This window comes from Onychostoma macrolepis, chromosome 05 (assembly GCF_012432095.1).
Source record: "Onychostoma macrolepis isolate SWU-2019 chromosome 05, ASM1243209v1, whole genome shotgun sequence".
Lineage (NCBI taxonomy): Eukaryota > Metazoa > Chordata > Actinopteri > Cypriniformes > Cyprinidae > Onychostoma > Onychostoma macrolepis.
In genome coordinates, this window is record NC_081159.1 from 30880048 (window position 1) to 30892461 (window position 12414).

Genomic DNA, 12414 nt, shown 5'->3' on the forward strand with positions numbered 1-12414 from the left:
GAAAGGTTTTCAGACCCACAACCACAGAATCCTGGAAGTCATTCATTTGACATACAACCTGTAAGTTTCTTTTACTTTTTCTACTCTATACCAGTGATGGGAATAACGGCGTTATAAATAAACGGCGTTACTAACGGCGTTATTTTTTTCAGTAAAGAGTAATCAAACGAATTACTGTTTCCCCTGTTACAACGCCGTTACCGTTACTGACAATAAAATGTGGCGTTACTATATTATATTATTAGAATTTAATTTTTCAGTTCATCTGAATGGATGCGCAGTGTAGCTGTATTTGACGTACCATAAACTCTAGTGTGAAGGCGCACGGCTCGCCGTCGCTTTCTCTCACATTCATGCACGCAAACAAAGATACAGAGCAAGAGAGTCTTTCATAACATGCAGAAGTGACGCGCTACATGTAAACGATATTCTTTGTTGTATTTTCCTGTCAAAATAATGGAGTTCCTTTGGAATTCTTCGGCTTTTAAGAACTGCCGGTTTCTCTGGTAGTGAGCGGAACTAATGCGCAAAGACAATCTCATTGGCTGGCGCTCACATATTATCGTCCCTGTTTTAATTTCAGCAAATCAATTCGAGCGAACGCAGACAACGTGATTAATATTCATGAACCCAGCAGCTCATTAATCCTTAGTGCGTTTTAAGCCCGGCTCACACTGTGCGATTTTGGCCACGATTTGGTCGTCTGGGACAAATTTTGAAAATCCTAAAAGATTCCTATAATCCTAGGCTAAAATCCGTAGTCTTTGATCGCTGGTTTGACATGTTCACCGACAGCCGATTAATGGCCGTTGCAATCAAATTTCACCTGGCAGTGTCAGAAGATTTGGCAAACAGTCCTGCAGTGTGACTACCCCTACGATGGATGTCAATCTGTCTCCGTTTTTCAAGGCAAGCTATGAGCAGAATTAATGCTAGAGAATTATTCTCTCAGCCATAAATTCCGGCGCTCCTGTCCTCCGCTCACGGAATTCATCTGATATGTTTATTTTTTATATAAACACTGGTTGCGCCGCTGTTTTCATCTGCGTGTGTATGAATACATACACTATTCTTCTTAAACATGCCGGTATTACCGCCGTTCGTACACTTTTCATGACAGCCAACATTTCGGTCCCGCATGCAGTGCAGTTCGCTGTCACTGGACGTGTATGGGTTGATAATGTAAAACTCCGGACAAGTTTTCTTGCGCGCAGCCGTTTTTAACGTGTCTTGACTGTCGTACAGTCTGACATTAATGACAACTGAGATCCCACAGTGTGACATGATCATCATGTTCGTTCAGTCTGACAAGTACAGTCCCAAAGGATTTAAAAAAAATCGCACAGTGTGAGCCCGGCTTTATATTGATGACAAATATCCATTCATACTTGGTTATTCTAATTACTAAAGTTCTATCATCATATAATATTAAATTATCATAATATTATATTATAATGCTTGACTGACTGATACTAAGTGTCAGTAGATACATAGTGTAGATTAATGTACAATGTTTTATAATAATAATTTATTCTCTTTAGTGTCCATTTCATTAATTTAACATATTTAATATTGGGGGCATCCAAAGTTATTTGACATTTGAATTTTTTTAAAAGTAACGCAATAGTTACTTTCCCTGGTAATTAGTTACTTTTATAATGATGTAACTCAGTTACTAACTCAGTTACTATTTGTGAGAAGTAACTAGTAACTATAACTAATTACTTTTTTAAAGTAACGTGCCCAGCACTGCTCTATACACAGTAGGGTACAACGGGGCTAAAGGCCCACCTTAAGAAAAAATGTGGTATTCACTGCGCTGCGCAATTAAAATGTATAATTGTCAAAAAAAAATATATGTTGTATTGAACATTAATGGAGCAACAGATTTTGTGTGAAAATAAATCATTCAAGTTGTTTATTTTGTTTAAAAATCTTATAAATGTATGAGGTGACAAAGGGGGCCTTTTACCCCACACACGGGGCACACAGTATTGATACAAATACTTCAGCTAAAATAATGTTTTTTTTTTATAATGTCTAAGTTAATACTTGTTAAAAACAATCACTTTAGCAAATTTTGTTCTGTTTTCTGCTTAATTTAAAAGAAAAGAAAAGAAAAAAGTAGTAAATCAATAAATATAGGCCTACTGTCATTAAAATATGTTAATATAAAAAATATATTTTAAAATACAGAAATAAAGTCATTTTAATAAGTAAAGATTCTGAAAGTATTGAAGGAGATTCAATAATAATTGAAAATATATTTACAGTAGTAGGCTAACAACAAATTATATTTTATTATATGATAAATATCCTGTTTTTAAATATGATGGTTTAATTTTAAACATTGTGATTATCTTTAATATGGACACATACATAATATATATGATATTTATAACAACATAATATATGATATTTACCATCTGAATCTAACCATGTCATGTGAACAAATGGAAAAGTCAGCCATCTATTAATTATCATGTTAATTACGGCGCCTTTAGCCTCAACAGCAGAGGCGCGTTTTACCCCAAATACATACTTTTACATATTCTTTCTTTATTTAAAAACTGTTGCTTTAAATATCTTAAGCAAAACTGAAAATCATAAAGAAGGCCTTTGTCTCAAAATATATGTATTATTTTTAGCGATTCTCATTTGCTACTTAAATCTACAACATTTGAAAAAACATAAAATATAAGATCAAGTAAGCACAGAATCAACTTTGCACTGCTACGTGCGATCGCGTCAAAGATCAGACAAATAAAATCGTGCATGTTGAAAAGCGAATGTTTTGCAAAGTGCTACGCCACGTTTTTGTGCCATCTAGTGGTTTAGATGAAAATAATATCAAAGGTGCCTTTGACCCCAGGGCGCCTTTAGCCCCGTTGTACCCTATTGTGCAAAAGTTTTAGGCCACTAGTATTTTCAACAGTTAAAAATGGTTTTAAGTCAATTATATCTATATTTTGCTGTAGTGTGTCAGTAGGAAATATCAGTTTACATTTCCAAACATTCATTTTGTCATTAATTGTAATAATCCAGTGAATGTCTGACAACAGCCAGTGCTCCACACAGATTGGATCTGACCATCATCCAGTCTGTCTGGAATGACATGAAGAAACTGAGACAAACTAAATCCAAAAGAACTGTGGCAACATCTCCAAGACGCTTCAAGAAACCTACCTGCAAACCTACAGTACTGTTAAAAGTTTTAGACACTTGTGAAAAAATGCTGTAAAATGAGGATGCTGTCAAAAATAATGTCATAAATAGATTTTCTTTATCAATTAACTTCTATTAACTAAATTAAATCAACATTTGGTGTGATCATCCTTTAAATTTAAAGCAGCTTTTGCCCTCGGTGCACTTGAGCAGAGTTTCTCATGAGCTTTGCAGGAGGTTTCTTGAAGCATTTTGGAGATGTTGCCACAGTTGTTCTGGATTTAGTCTGTCTCGGTTTATTCTGTTTCTTCATGTCATTCCAATCCAGACAGATTGGATGATGACCAGATCAGATCAAACAAAAATGTCACTGGATTATTACAATTAATTGCAAAATTAATGTTTGGAAATGTAAACTGATATTTCCTACTGACACATTACAGCAAAAGATAGAAATAACTGACTTAAAACCATTTTTTGATTTAGCTGGCTAAAATACTAGTGGCCTAAAACTTTTGCACAGTACTATATATATATATATATATATATATATATATATATATATATATACTGGGGGCTTTAAATACCCCATAATTTATGCCATGTTGGTTGGATGAAATTTAGGTAGACAACCAAGAAGTGCAGTAAGCAGAAAGAAACCTAAATCAGTAACACAATATATATTTAGTTTGAGCAACCTTTACCAGACCCAGTTCACAGGAAAACTCAGATGGTTTGGCTGATTTCCATAAAATACACTTAAACGTTATTTATTTAAGTCAACTTAAATGTTACAACTTGTAAAAATGTAAGTTATGTTGCAAGACTAAGTGTTGTGTAATTAACAGGTGGGGACCAACACGGTGATGCATTCCTGCACATTCTGTGCCTTGGTGACGACACAGCGACATCCCACACCTTCGCCATTGTTTCAGGCCATGCCATTGAAACGGACTTGTTGCTTGAGGCTGTTTATCTTTTTCAAGTCCTTTTTTTGTGCTTGATGTTAGCTACACTAACATCTTCCTTCCTGGGAATTTCTCCAGCATGCAGTATATCATATTGATGGACATGAGCCTTCATGTGTGAAGTATTTGAGGGTAACAGTTTTTTCTGGCCACTTGTAACATTTTAATTTTTTGTCACATGTATTGTCTGTTGTAGGTCTCTTTGTTTGGCTTAGGTTTAATGGCACAATGTTTGGACTGATTCTCCTGTGGCAATAATCAATTTTATAGTGTTATGATGTTGCAATGTTGACAAAGAATAGGAATCTACAGTACCTAGTTTACAAAGTTTTGTTTTTTAAAGAAACTGATCTACAAAAAACATTTTGGGTGTAATGTGTAACAGTATAGCACCCATTCAAAAAAATATTTAAAAATAAATGTGAAAACTCATTAAATTGATATTTACAGTTGCATTTTTTGTGTTGTGTAATTGTATTACAGAAAAATAATAATTTTACATTTCTTTGTGATTGTTATTTATTATTATTAGTAATATTGGTAAATATAAACGTAGCAAGGCAATGAGACAACAAATAACCCAATGTTTGGGTAATGTTTAACCCAGCAACACAGTTAACCCGACCCACTGGTTGGGTTAAATAAACAACCCAGCATTCTGGGTCAAATGGCTCAACCCAGCACTTGGGTCAAAACAACCCAGCGCGTGTTCTGTCCCATAGTTACCCAGCGGCTGGGTTAAGGTTGGGTTATTTTTTAACCCAGCCTTTTTAGAGTGTACAGGAAGAACAGTGATCTCTGTCTGTTATAAGAACTATGTCTGTTTTAGTGCTTAGTGATGTCGATAATCTGGACCGCAGACCAGACCTGCATTCCTAGTCAAAAATCATAAAGGAATGTGTGTCAGATTCTTATTGGAATTTCATCAGATTTTGGAACCAACCCCCAAGGATACTAATGAGATCAAATAAGAATAATCTAAAAATTAAATTACAAACATTCCTACAGGATTTTTTGCTTTTGTTGGATTCTAAAAATCTTTGAAATTATTTTTGATGCCATACAGGAACATTCTACTTTACTGGGAATCATAATAGCCCTTTTGGGACATTTAGACTACATTTACACATTTGGCAGACACTTTTATCTAAAGCGGCTTTCAGCATATTCCAGCTATTTTACCACATTCCTTTAGGATTTTTCACTTAGGGGCAATTTCAACATTTCTTATTTGCTGTTTGAGAGGAATCTTTTAAAAATGGAAATCTTAAAATGCAAATTTTACAATTTATATGTATTGTGACTTAAAATACTGCAATATAATTATGTCAGTCATGAATACCACAGCAATGAACTAACAACGAAGAATCAATTTGATCAATTTATTGAAATATTGTAATTACTAATTACTAATTCTAATTTTGCATTTATAAGCAGATGTATAACCTTTTTAAGGCTAAGGTTACTGCAGCCCTTGAACCAAATATTGCTATAGTATCTCATAACAGTTAAATACTATTCTACCATCATACATGCAGCTAAAACCAACACTCTTGCCTACATACTGAGTTTTTCCAGTATTTCCTCATCTGTCATCTTGGACTTCTTCCTCTGTCGGTCAGTGTGACGGTACAGCATACTGGATGTGTTCTCTGGCTGTACTTGAGACTCTGGATGGGTCGTGACCTCTTTGACAGAAGCAGGAGGTGCAGCTGACTCAATAACAGAGCGAGTGAAGATCTACAGAAAGATACAGTGAGTATGTATCTTTATTAGTATGATTGTTGTTGGTCCTAACATATTATGTATCTAATATCTAAAATAAAATTTAAATGCTGTACTAACAGATTTGGTGTGCTCAGGACGTGGGGCAATGATGGGTGGAAGCTCATCATCATCATCATCATCATCATCTTCATCTACTTCTTCCTCTTCATCCTCCTCTTCCTCATCTTCTTCTTCAGACACCGGAGGTGCAATAGGAGATTCAGAAGTTGTCTTAGCCCCTTGCTGTGCTCCCAAACAGACACACATACATGCACAGAGTACAAACAATGTTGAGCGCTTGATCCACAATCATACATATCACAAATGCATCTCTGTACTGTTCATTCATAGCCTTCATATCTAGCAATTTTAAACAAGACTACTTCTTAAGTGAAACAGCAGAGATTATACTCCACAGTAACAGTTTCAAACAATATGGCTGTGATTACTTCTGGTTCATTCATCAAGGAGAAACTGCACATTTTGCTAAATGTAGCAGGCCATCTGTGCTTTCCATGCACTCAGATGTACACCCATGTACACATTATGCCCAGTATACATACTACGTTGCAGCAAAAGAAAGTATGCTAGTATGCTATTCCTTATACTGGTATGCACTGCCAACACAGACCCTTTACAAAGTCAAATGGACTGAGATCACTGACATTATAGGCATAAGCATAATGAAATGGATACTAGCAGGACCAGTGAAAAAGTTGGTTACCTTAGATGAGGGCACAAGACATTGCACCAGAGCTGATATTATGGGGAAACATTTTTCTCAAAAATACTACTAAAGACTTATTGAATCATGCCACTGAAGACTGGCCAATGGCGTTGAAGAGTACAAAATACTGGTGGGCTTCCCCACCAAATGAGGTGGGACTGAACGTCATTCTCCTAGAATCTTGATTGAAGTGTATAAAATCATGCCATGTGTTACAGCAAAGGGTTGTGGCTCAAGCATGTCAAATTACACAAACGCATATAATTTACCGACAATCCAGTTCAACACTCTTTGCTTAGACACTGGCAGGCCTTTCATGAGTCCACCATGATTGGAATGGCTTGAATGGGGTCCCCGCTGAGCATCTAACACAAGTGCCAAGTGCCAAGTCCCAAGTTGGTTGGGTGGAAGGGCGAGGGGGTTCAGCTGTCTGGGTGATTATCAAAGTGAGTGTGGAATATTATTATTTTATTTGACATTTATTTTAATGTTTTTGCTTTTTTTCACAGAACAAACAGAATAACAACAAGAATGAGGAAAAAATAGATAATTACAATAATAAAAAATATAGCTGCAAGCATCGATTACCGGAGTTCAAGCACTTAAAGGCCTTCATGGCTTCTATGCTGTCTCAGCCAACGTTAAATGTATGGCTGACACCAGAACAGTTTCATAATGGAGAACATGATGCCACACACACACAGAGTAATGAAAATGTTGAACTATATTACTCAACACACATTCTATTACTTAATAGATACTAAGCATGCTCACACAGAGATACACAGATTATGTTGTAGATATACAGGTGCATCTCAATAAATTAGAATGTTGTGGAAAAGTTCATTTATTTCAGTAATTCAACTCAAATTGTGAAACTCGTGTATTAAATAAATTCAATGCACACAGACTGAAGTAGATTAAGTCTTTGGTTCTTTTAATTGTGATGATTTTGGCTCACATTTAACAAAAACCCACCAATTCACTATCTCAACTAATTAGAATATGGTGACATGCCAATCAGCTAATCAACTCAAAACACCTGCAAAGGTTTCCTGAGCCTTCAAAATGGTCTCTCGGTTTGGTTCACTAGGCTACACAATCATGGGGATGACTGCTGATGACAGTTGTCCAGAAGACAATCATTGACACCCTTCACAAGGAGGGTAAGCCACAAACATTCATTGCCAAAGAAGTTGGCTGTTCACAGAGTGCTGTATCCAAGCATGTTAACAGAAAGTTGAGTGGAAGGAAAAAGTGTGGAAGAAAAAGATGCACAACCAACCGAGAGAATCGCAGCCTTATGAGGATTGTCAAGCAAAATCGATTCAAGAATTTGGGTGAACTTCACAAGGAATGGACTGAGGTTGGGGTCAAGGCATCAAGAGCCACCACACACAGATGTGTCAAGGAATTTCATATTCCTCTTGTTAAGCCACTCCTGAACCACAGACAACGTCAGAGGCGTCTTACCTGGGCTAAGGAGAAGAAGAACTGGACTGTTGCCCAGTGGTCCAAAGTCCTCTTTTCAGATGAGAGCAAGTTTTGTATTTCATTTGGAAACCAAGGTCCTAGAGTCTGGAGGAAGGGTGGAGAAGCTCATAGCCCAAGTTGCTTGAAGTGCAGTGTAAAGTTTCCACAGTCTGTGATGATTTGGGGTGCAATGTCATCTGCTGGTGTTGGTCCATTGTGTTTTTTGAAAATCAAAGTCTCTGCCCCCGTTTACCAAGAAATTTTGGAGCACTTCATGCTTCCTTCTGCTGACCAGCTTTTTAAAGATGCTGATTTCATTTCCCAGCAGGATTTGGCACCTGCCCACACTGCCAAAAGCACCAAAAGTTGGTTAAATGACCATGGTGTTGGTGTGCTTGACCGGCCAGCAAACTCACCAGACCTGAACCCCATAGAGAAAATGAGAAACAAGAGACCAAAAAATGCAGATGAGCTGAAGGCAACTGTCAAAGAAACCTGGGCTTCCATATCACCTCAGCAGTGCCACAAACTGATCACCTCCATGCCACGCTGAATTGAGGCAGTAATTAAAGCAAAAGGAGCCCCTACCAAGTACTGAGTACATATACAGTAAATTAACATACTTTCCAGAAGGCCAACAATTCACTAAAAATGTTTTTTTTTTATTGGCCTTATGAAGTATTCTAATTTGTTGAGATAGTGAATTGGTGGGTTTTTGTTAAATGTGAGCCAAAATCATCACAATTAAAAGAACCAAAGAATTAAACTACTTCAGTCTGTGTGCATTGAAATTATTTAATACACTAGTTTCACAATTTGAGTTGAATTACTGAAATAAATGAACTTTTCCACGACATTCTAATTAATTGAGATGGACCTGTAGATATTTGAAATAACTTACAGGTAATAAAATGCTTACTGGAAGTGTCCTGTTTATCATATTTTTCAGGTTTAAATTTAATCATAATGTGGCATAATTGTCAAAACTGATATGTCTGTATAAATGAAGTGGTAAGCTTTTACTAAATGTGATTTTAAATGTAATGATGATTTTAAACTATCTGAATCTCAGTACCTACTAAACCCTGAGAAAAGAACTATATAAGTGATAGAATGAGGCAATGAGTGATCCTTTGCTGCCATCTAGTGGTTGTATTTGCATTTTCAGGGAATACAGCATAGACATGAAGTGTTTTTAACCTTCATAACTATTACAGTGTAAGTTTCTGTTCAATCTCCATAAAATTTTGCATCATTGTTTAGAATCATAATGCATGAGTTTACATAGTTTTGTGATGTTTTGAGTTTTCTTGTAATTGTTATAGACTTTTGTGTACAATAGATCAAGACCGCATTAATAAATGGCCCTGTTATAACTGTCCAAATGCAAATGTTCCAAGTTTTTGATAATTATTGACCTAGAGAGTCCAGAGAACTGTACTGCAGTGGTTTTATTGATTTTGAGTTTAAAACCGACAACTATTCACAAAAGTATTTTTTCACGAGTTCACACTTACATATAATAAACTGGGTAAAGGTTTATGCGTATTTGGCGTGCTGTCCAGGGAGAGGGCTCCGAGCTCGGTACTTACCCCCGAGCCCAGGGTACTCCCCCTGTACGGAGAGAGGGGTCCGAGCTCTGCATTTAGCCCGGACCCAGAGCGTTCCCCCCATGCTGGGGTAGGAACAGGCTGAAGGTGAGGAGTCGGGGTGGTGGAGGGATGCTGAAAGACTAGAACTGATGGAGGTAAGACTGCTTTGATTATTTATAGGGGTTCTCTCTTGAGCTGATTGGATAGATGGTGTGATTGCTGATGATGGAGTGGCTGCGTTAATTATCTGCGCGTGCTCCTCCCGAAACTTGTTAATAAAAAACATCACTTTTTAAAAATAATCTCAAATATATAACGGACAGTTTGATTAACAGCATTGGTCCCAGAGGCAAAGTTGTTCCGAATGAGGAGGTCTATCATATGATGTAAAGATCTAGTGTTTGTGTGAATATGTGATTTTTTATTTTTTGCAATTTGAGATCATTTACTGTAGAAATATTGTTTTTGAGGTATTTTTAACTGTTATAGTGCCACCTATGATCTGATCTCCATGAAACTTTGCATGCTTGTTGTGAGTCATCTGTCACATGTTTTCACCAAGTTTCGTAAAGTTTTGAGTTTTTATTTAGGTTTTATAGGCTTTTGGGTATGTTTGATCAGACTCCTTTAATAAATGACCCCATTATAGCTAACCAAAAAAAAAAAAAAAATTTAACTTTTTTTTTTTTGATAATTATTCATCTAGAGAGTCCAGAGAATTGTTCTGCAGTGGTTTGATTGAAATTGAGCAAAAAAGCTAGGACTAGTTCGCAAAAGTAGGTTTTTAACATAATTGTGAATATTTAATGAATGATTTGATTGACAGCAATGGTTCCTGAGGCAAAGTTGTTCAGAATGTGGAGATCTATCATATGATATGAAGATCTAGTGTTTGTGTGAATATATGAACATGTTCTACAATTTGAGGTCATTTTCTATAGAAATAATGTTTTTGAGGTATTTTTAACTGTTATAGTGCCACCTATGATCTGATCTCCATGAAACTTTGCATGCTTGTTGTGAGTCATCTGTCACATGTTTTCACCAAGTTTCGTAAAGTTTTGAGTTTTTATTTAGGTTTTATAGGCTTTTGGGTATGTTTGATCAGACTCCTTTAATAAATGACCCCATTATAGCTAACCAAAAAAAAAAAAAATTTAACTTTTTTTTTTTTGATAATTATTCATCTAGAGAGTCCAGAGAATTGTTCTGCAGTGGTTTGATTGAAATTGAGCAAAAAAGCTAGGACTAGTTCGCAAAAGTAGGTTTTTAACATAATTGTGAATATTTAATGAATGATTTGATTGACAGCAATGGTTCCTGAGGCAAAGTTGTTCAGAATGTGGAGATCTATCATATGATATGAAGATCTAGTGTTTGTGTGAATATATGAACATGTTCTACAATTTGAGGTCATTTTCTATAGAAATAATGTTTTTGAGGCCTTTTTAACTGTTATAGCGCCACCTATGGTTCAATCTCCATGAAACTTTGCATGCTTGTTAAGAGTCATCTGTCACATGTTTTCACCAAGTTTCGTCAAGTTTTGAGTTTTTGTTTAGGTTTTATAGGCTTTTGGGTATATCTGGCCACGACCCTTTTTTAAAATGATTCTGTTATAGCTAATCAAAGGACACAATTCAACATTTTTTGATAATTATTGTTCTAGAGAGTCCAGAGAATATTATTACAGTGGTTTGATCAAGATTGAGCGAAAAACCTAGGACCAGTTCGCAAAAGTAAGTTTTTAACATATATGTGAATAATTAATGAACGATTTGATTTACAGAAATGTTTCTAGAGGCACATTTGTGCATTATGAGGAGCTCTATCAAATTATATGCATATTGTGTGAATGTGGGAAACACCACGTGTCTACAGAGGCATAAAACTCGTTAGCGCCAACTAGTGGCCGATTTCTTTCAAAATTCTTAAAGACCTTTTAATACGCTTCTATTATTCAAATCCGTTAAAGGATTGTTAGGCTGCATTAATTAGATCAACCGGAACCGGGAACACTCACCATAACACACAATGTACTCGTTACATCGTAAGTTGAATGGCATCTATGCTAATATTTGTCTGTTTCTTTCCTAGTCTGTTTCTCAGTCCGTATCCGATCAGATGGTGGATCAGCACCAAGAGATGATGTCTACAGCCCTGATCGTCAGCGGAGACCAGGACACCCAGATGACCCCCAGAGATATATCCCCAGATATATCAACCAAAAATAACAAAATAACTAAAATATAATAAAATACCTAACTACATAATACTACTATTGTTAGAAATTGCAACAAAATTAAATATAAATATAAACTTTTGAACTGCGGGTTTCGTCTGGTCAGAGGAGAACTGGCCCCCCGACTGAGCCTGGTTTCTCCCAAGGTTTTTTTTTTTCTCCATTCTGTCACAGAGGGAGTTTTGGTTCCTTGCCGCTGTCGCCTCTGGCTTGCTCAGTTGGGGACACTTAATTTCTAGCGATTATCGCCGATTTGATTGCACAGATACTATTTAAACTAAACCGAGCTAGACAATGACATCTCTGAATTCAATAATGAAATGCCTTTAACTGAAAATTGAGTGTTTAATCTTATCATTATACATTACTGACACTCTATCCTCCAATTTGATACTGTTAAGTGCTTTGACACAATCTGTATTGTAAAAGCGCTATATAAATAAAGGTGACTTGACTTGACCTTTAGGGCCATGAGTTGAA

General features: G+C 36.2%; 1 protein-coding gene across 5 annotated transcripts in view; it reads right to left on the bottom strand.

The window, feature by feature from the left end:
- LOC131540594 (serine/threonine-protein kinase PAK 3-like) overlaps nucleotides 1–12414 on the bottom strand; it is a 411671-nt gene that overhangs the window by 94724 nt on the left and 304533 nt on the right. For all 5 annotated transcript variants that reach the window (XM_058775623.1, XM_058775619.1, XM_058775620.1 and 2 more), the window contains 2 exons: nucleotides 5979–6143; nucleotides 5699–5873 (listed from right to left, as the gene is read on the bottom strand). In XM_058775623.1, the coding sequence (XP_058631606.1) occupies nucleotides 5699–5873; nucleotides 5979–6143 (340 nt within the window). The remainder of the gene's footprint in view (nucleotides 1–5698; nucleotides 5874–5978; nucleotides 6144–12414) is intronic.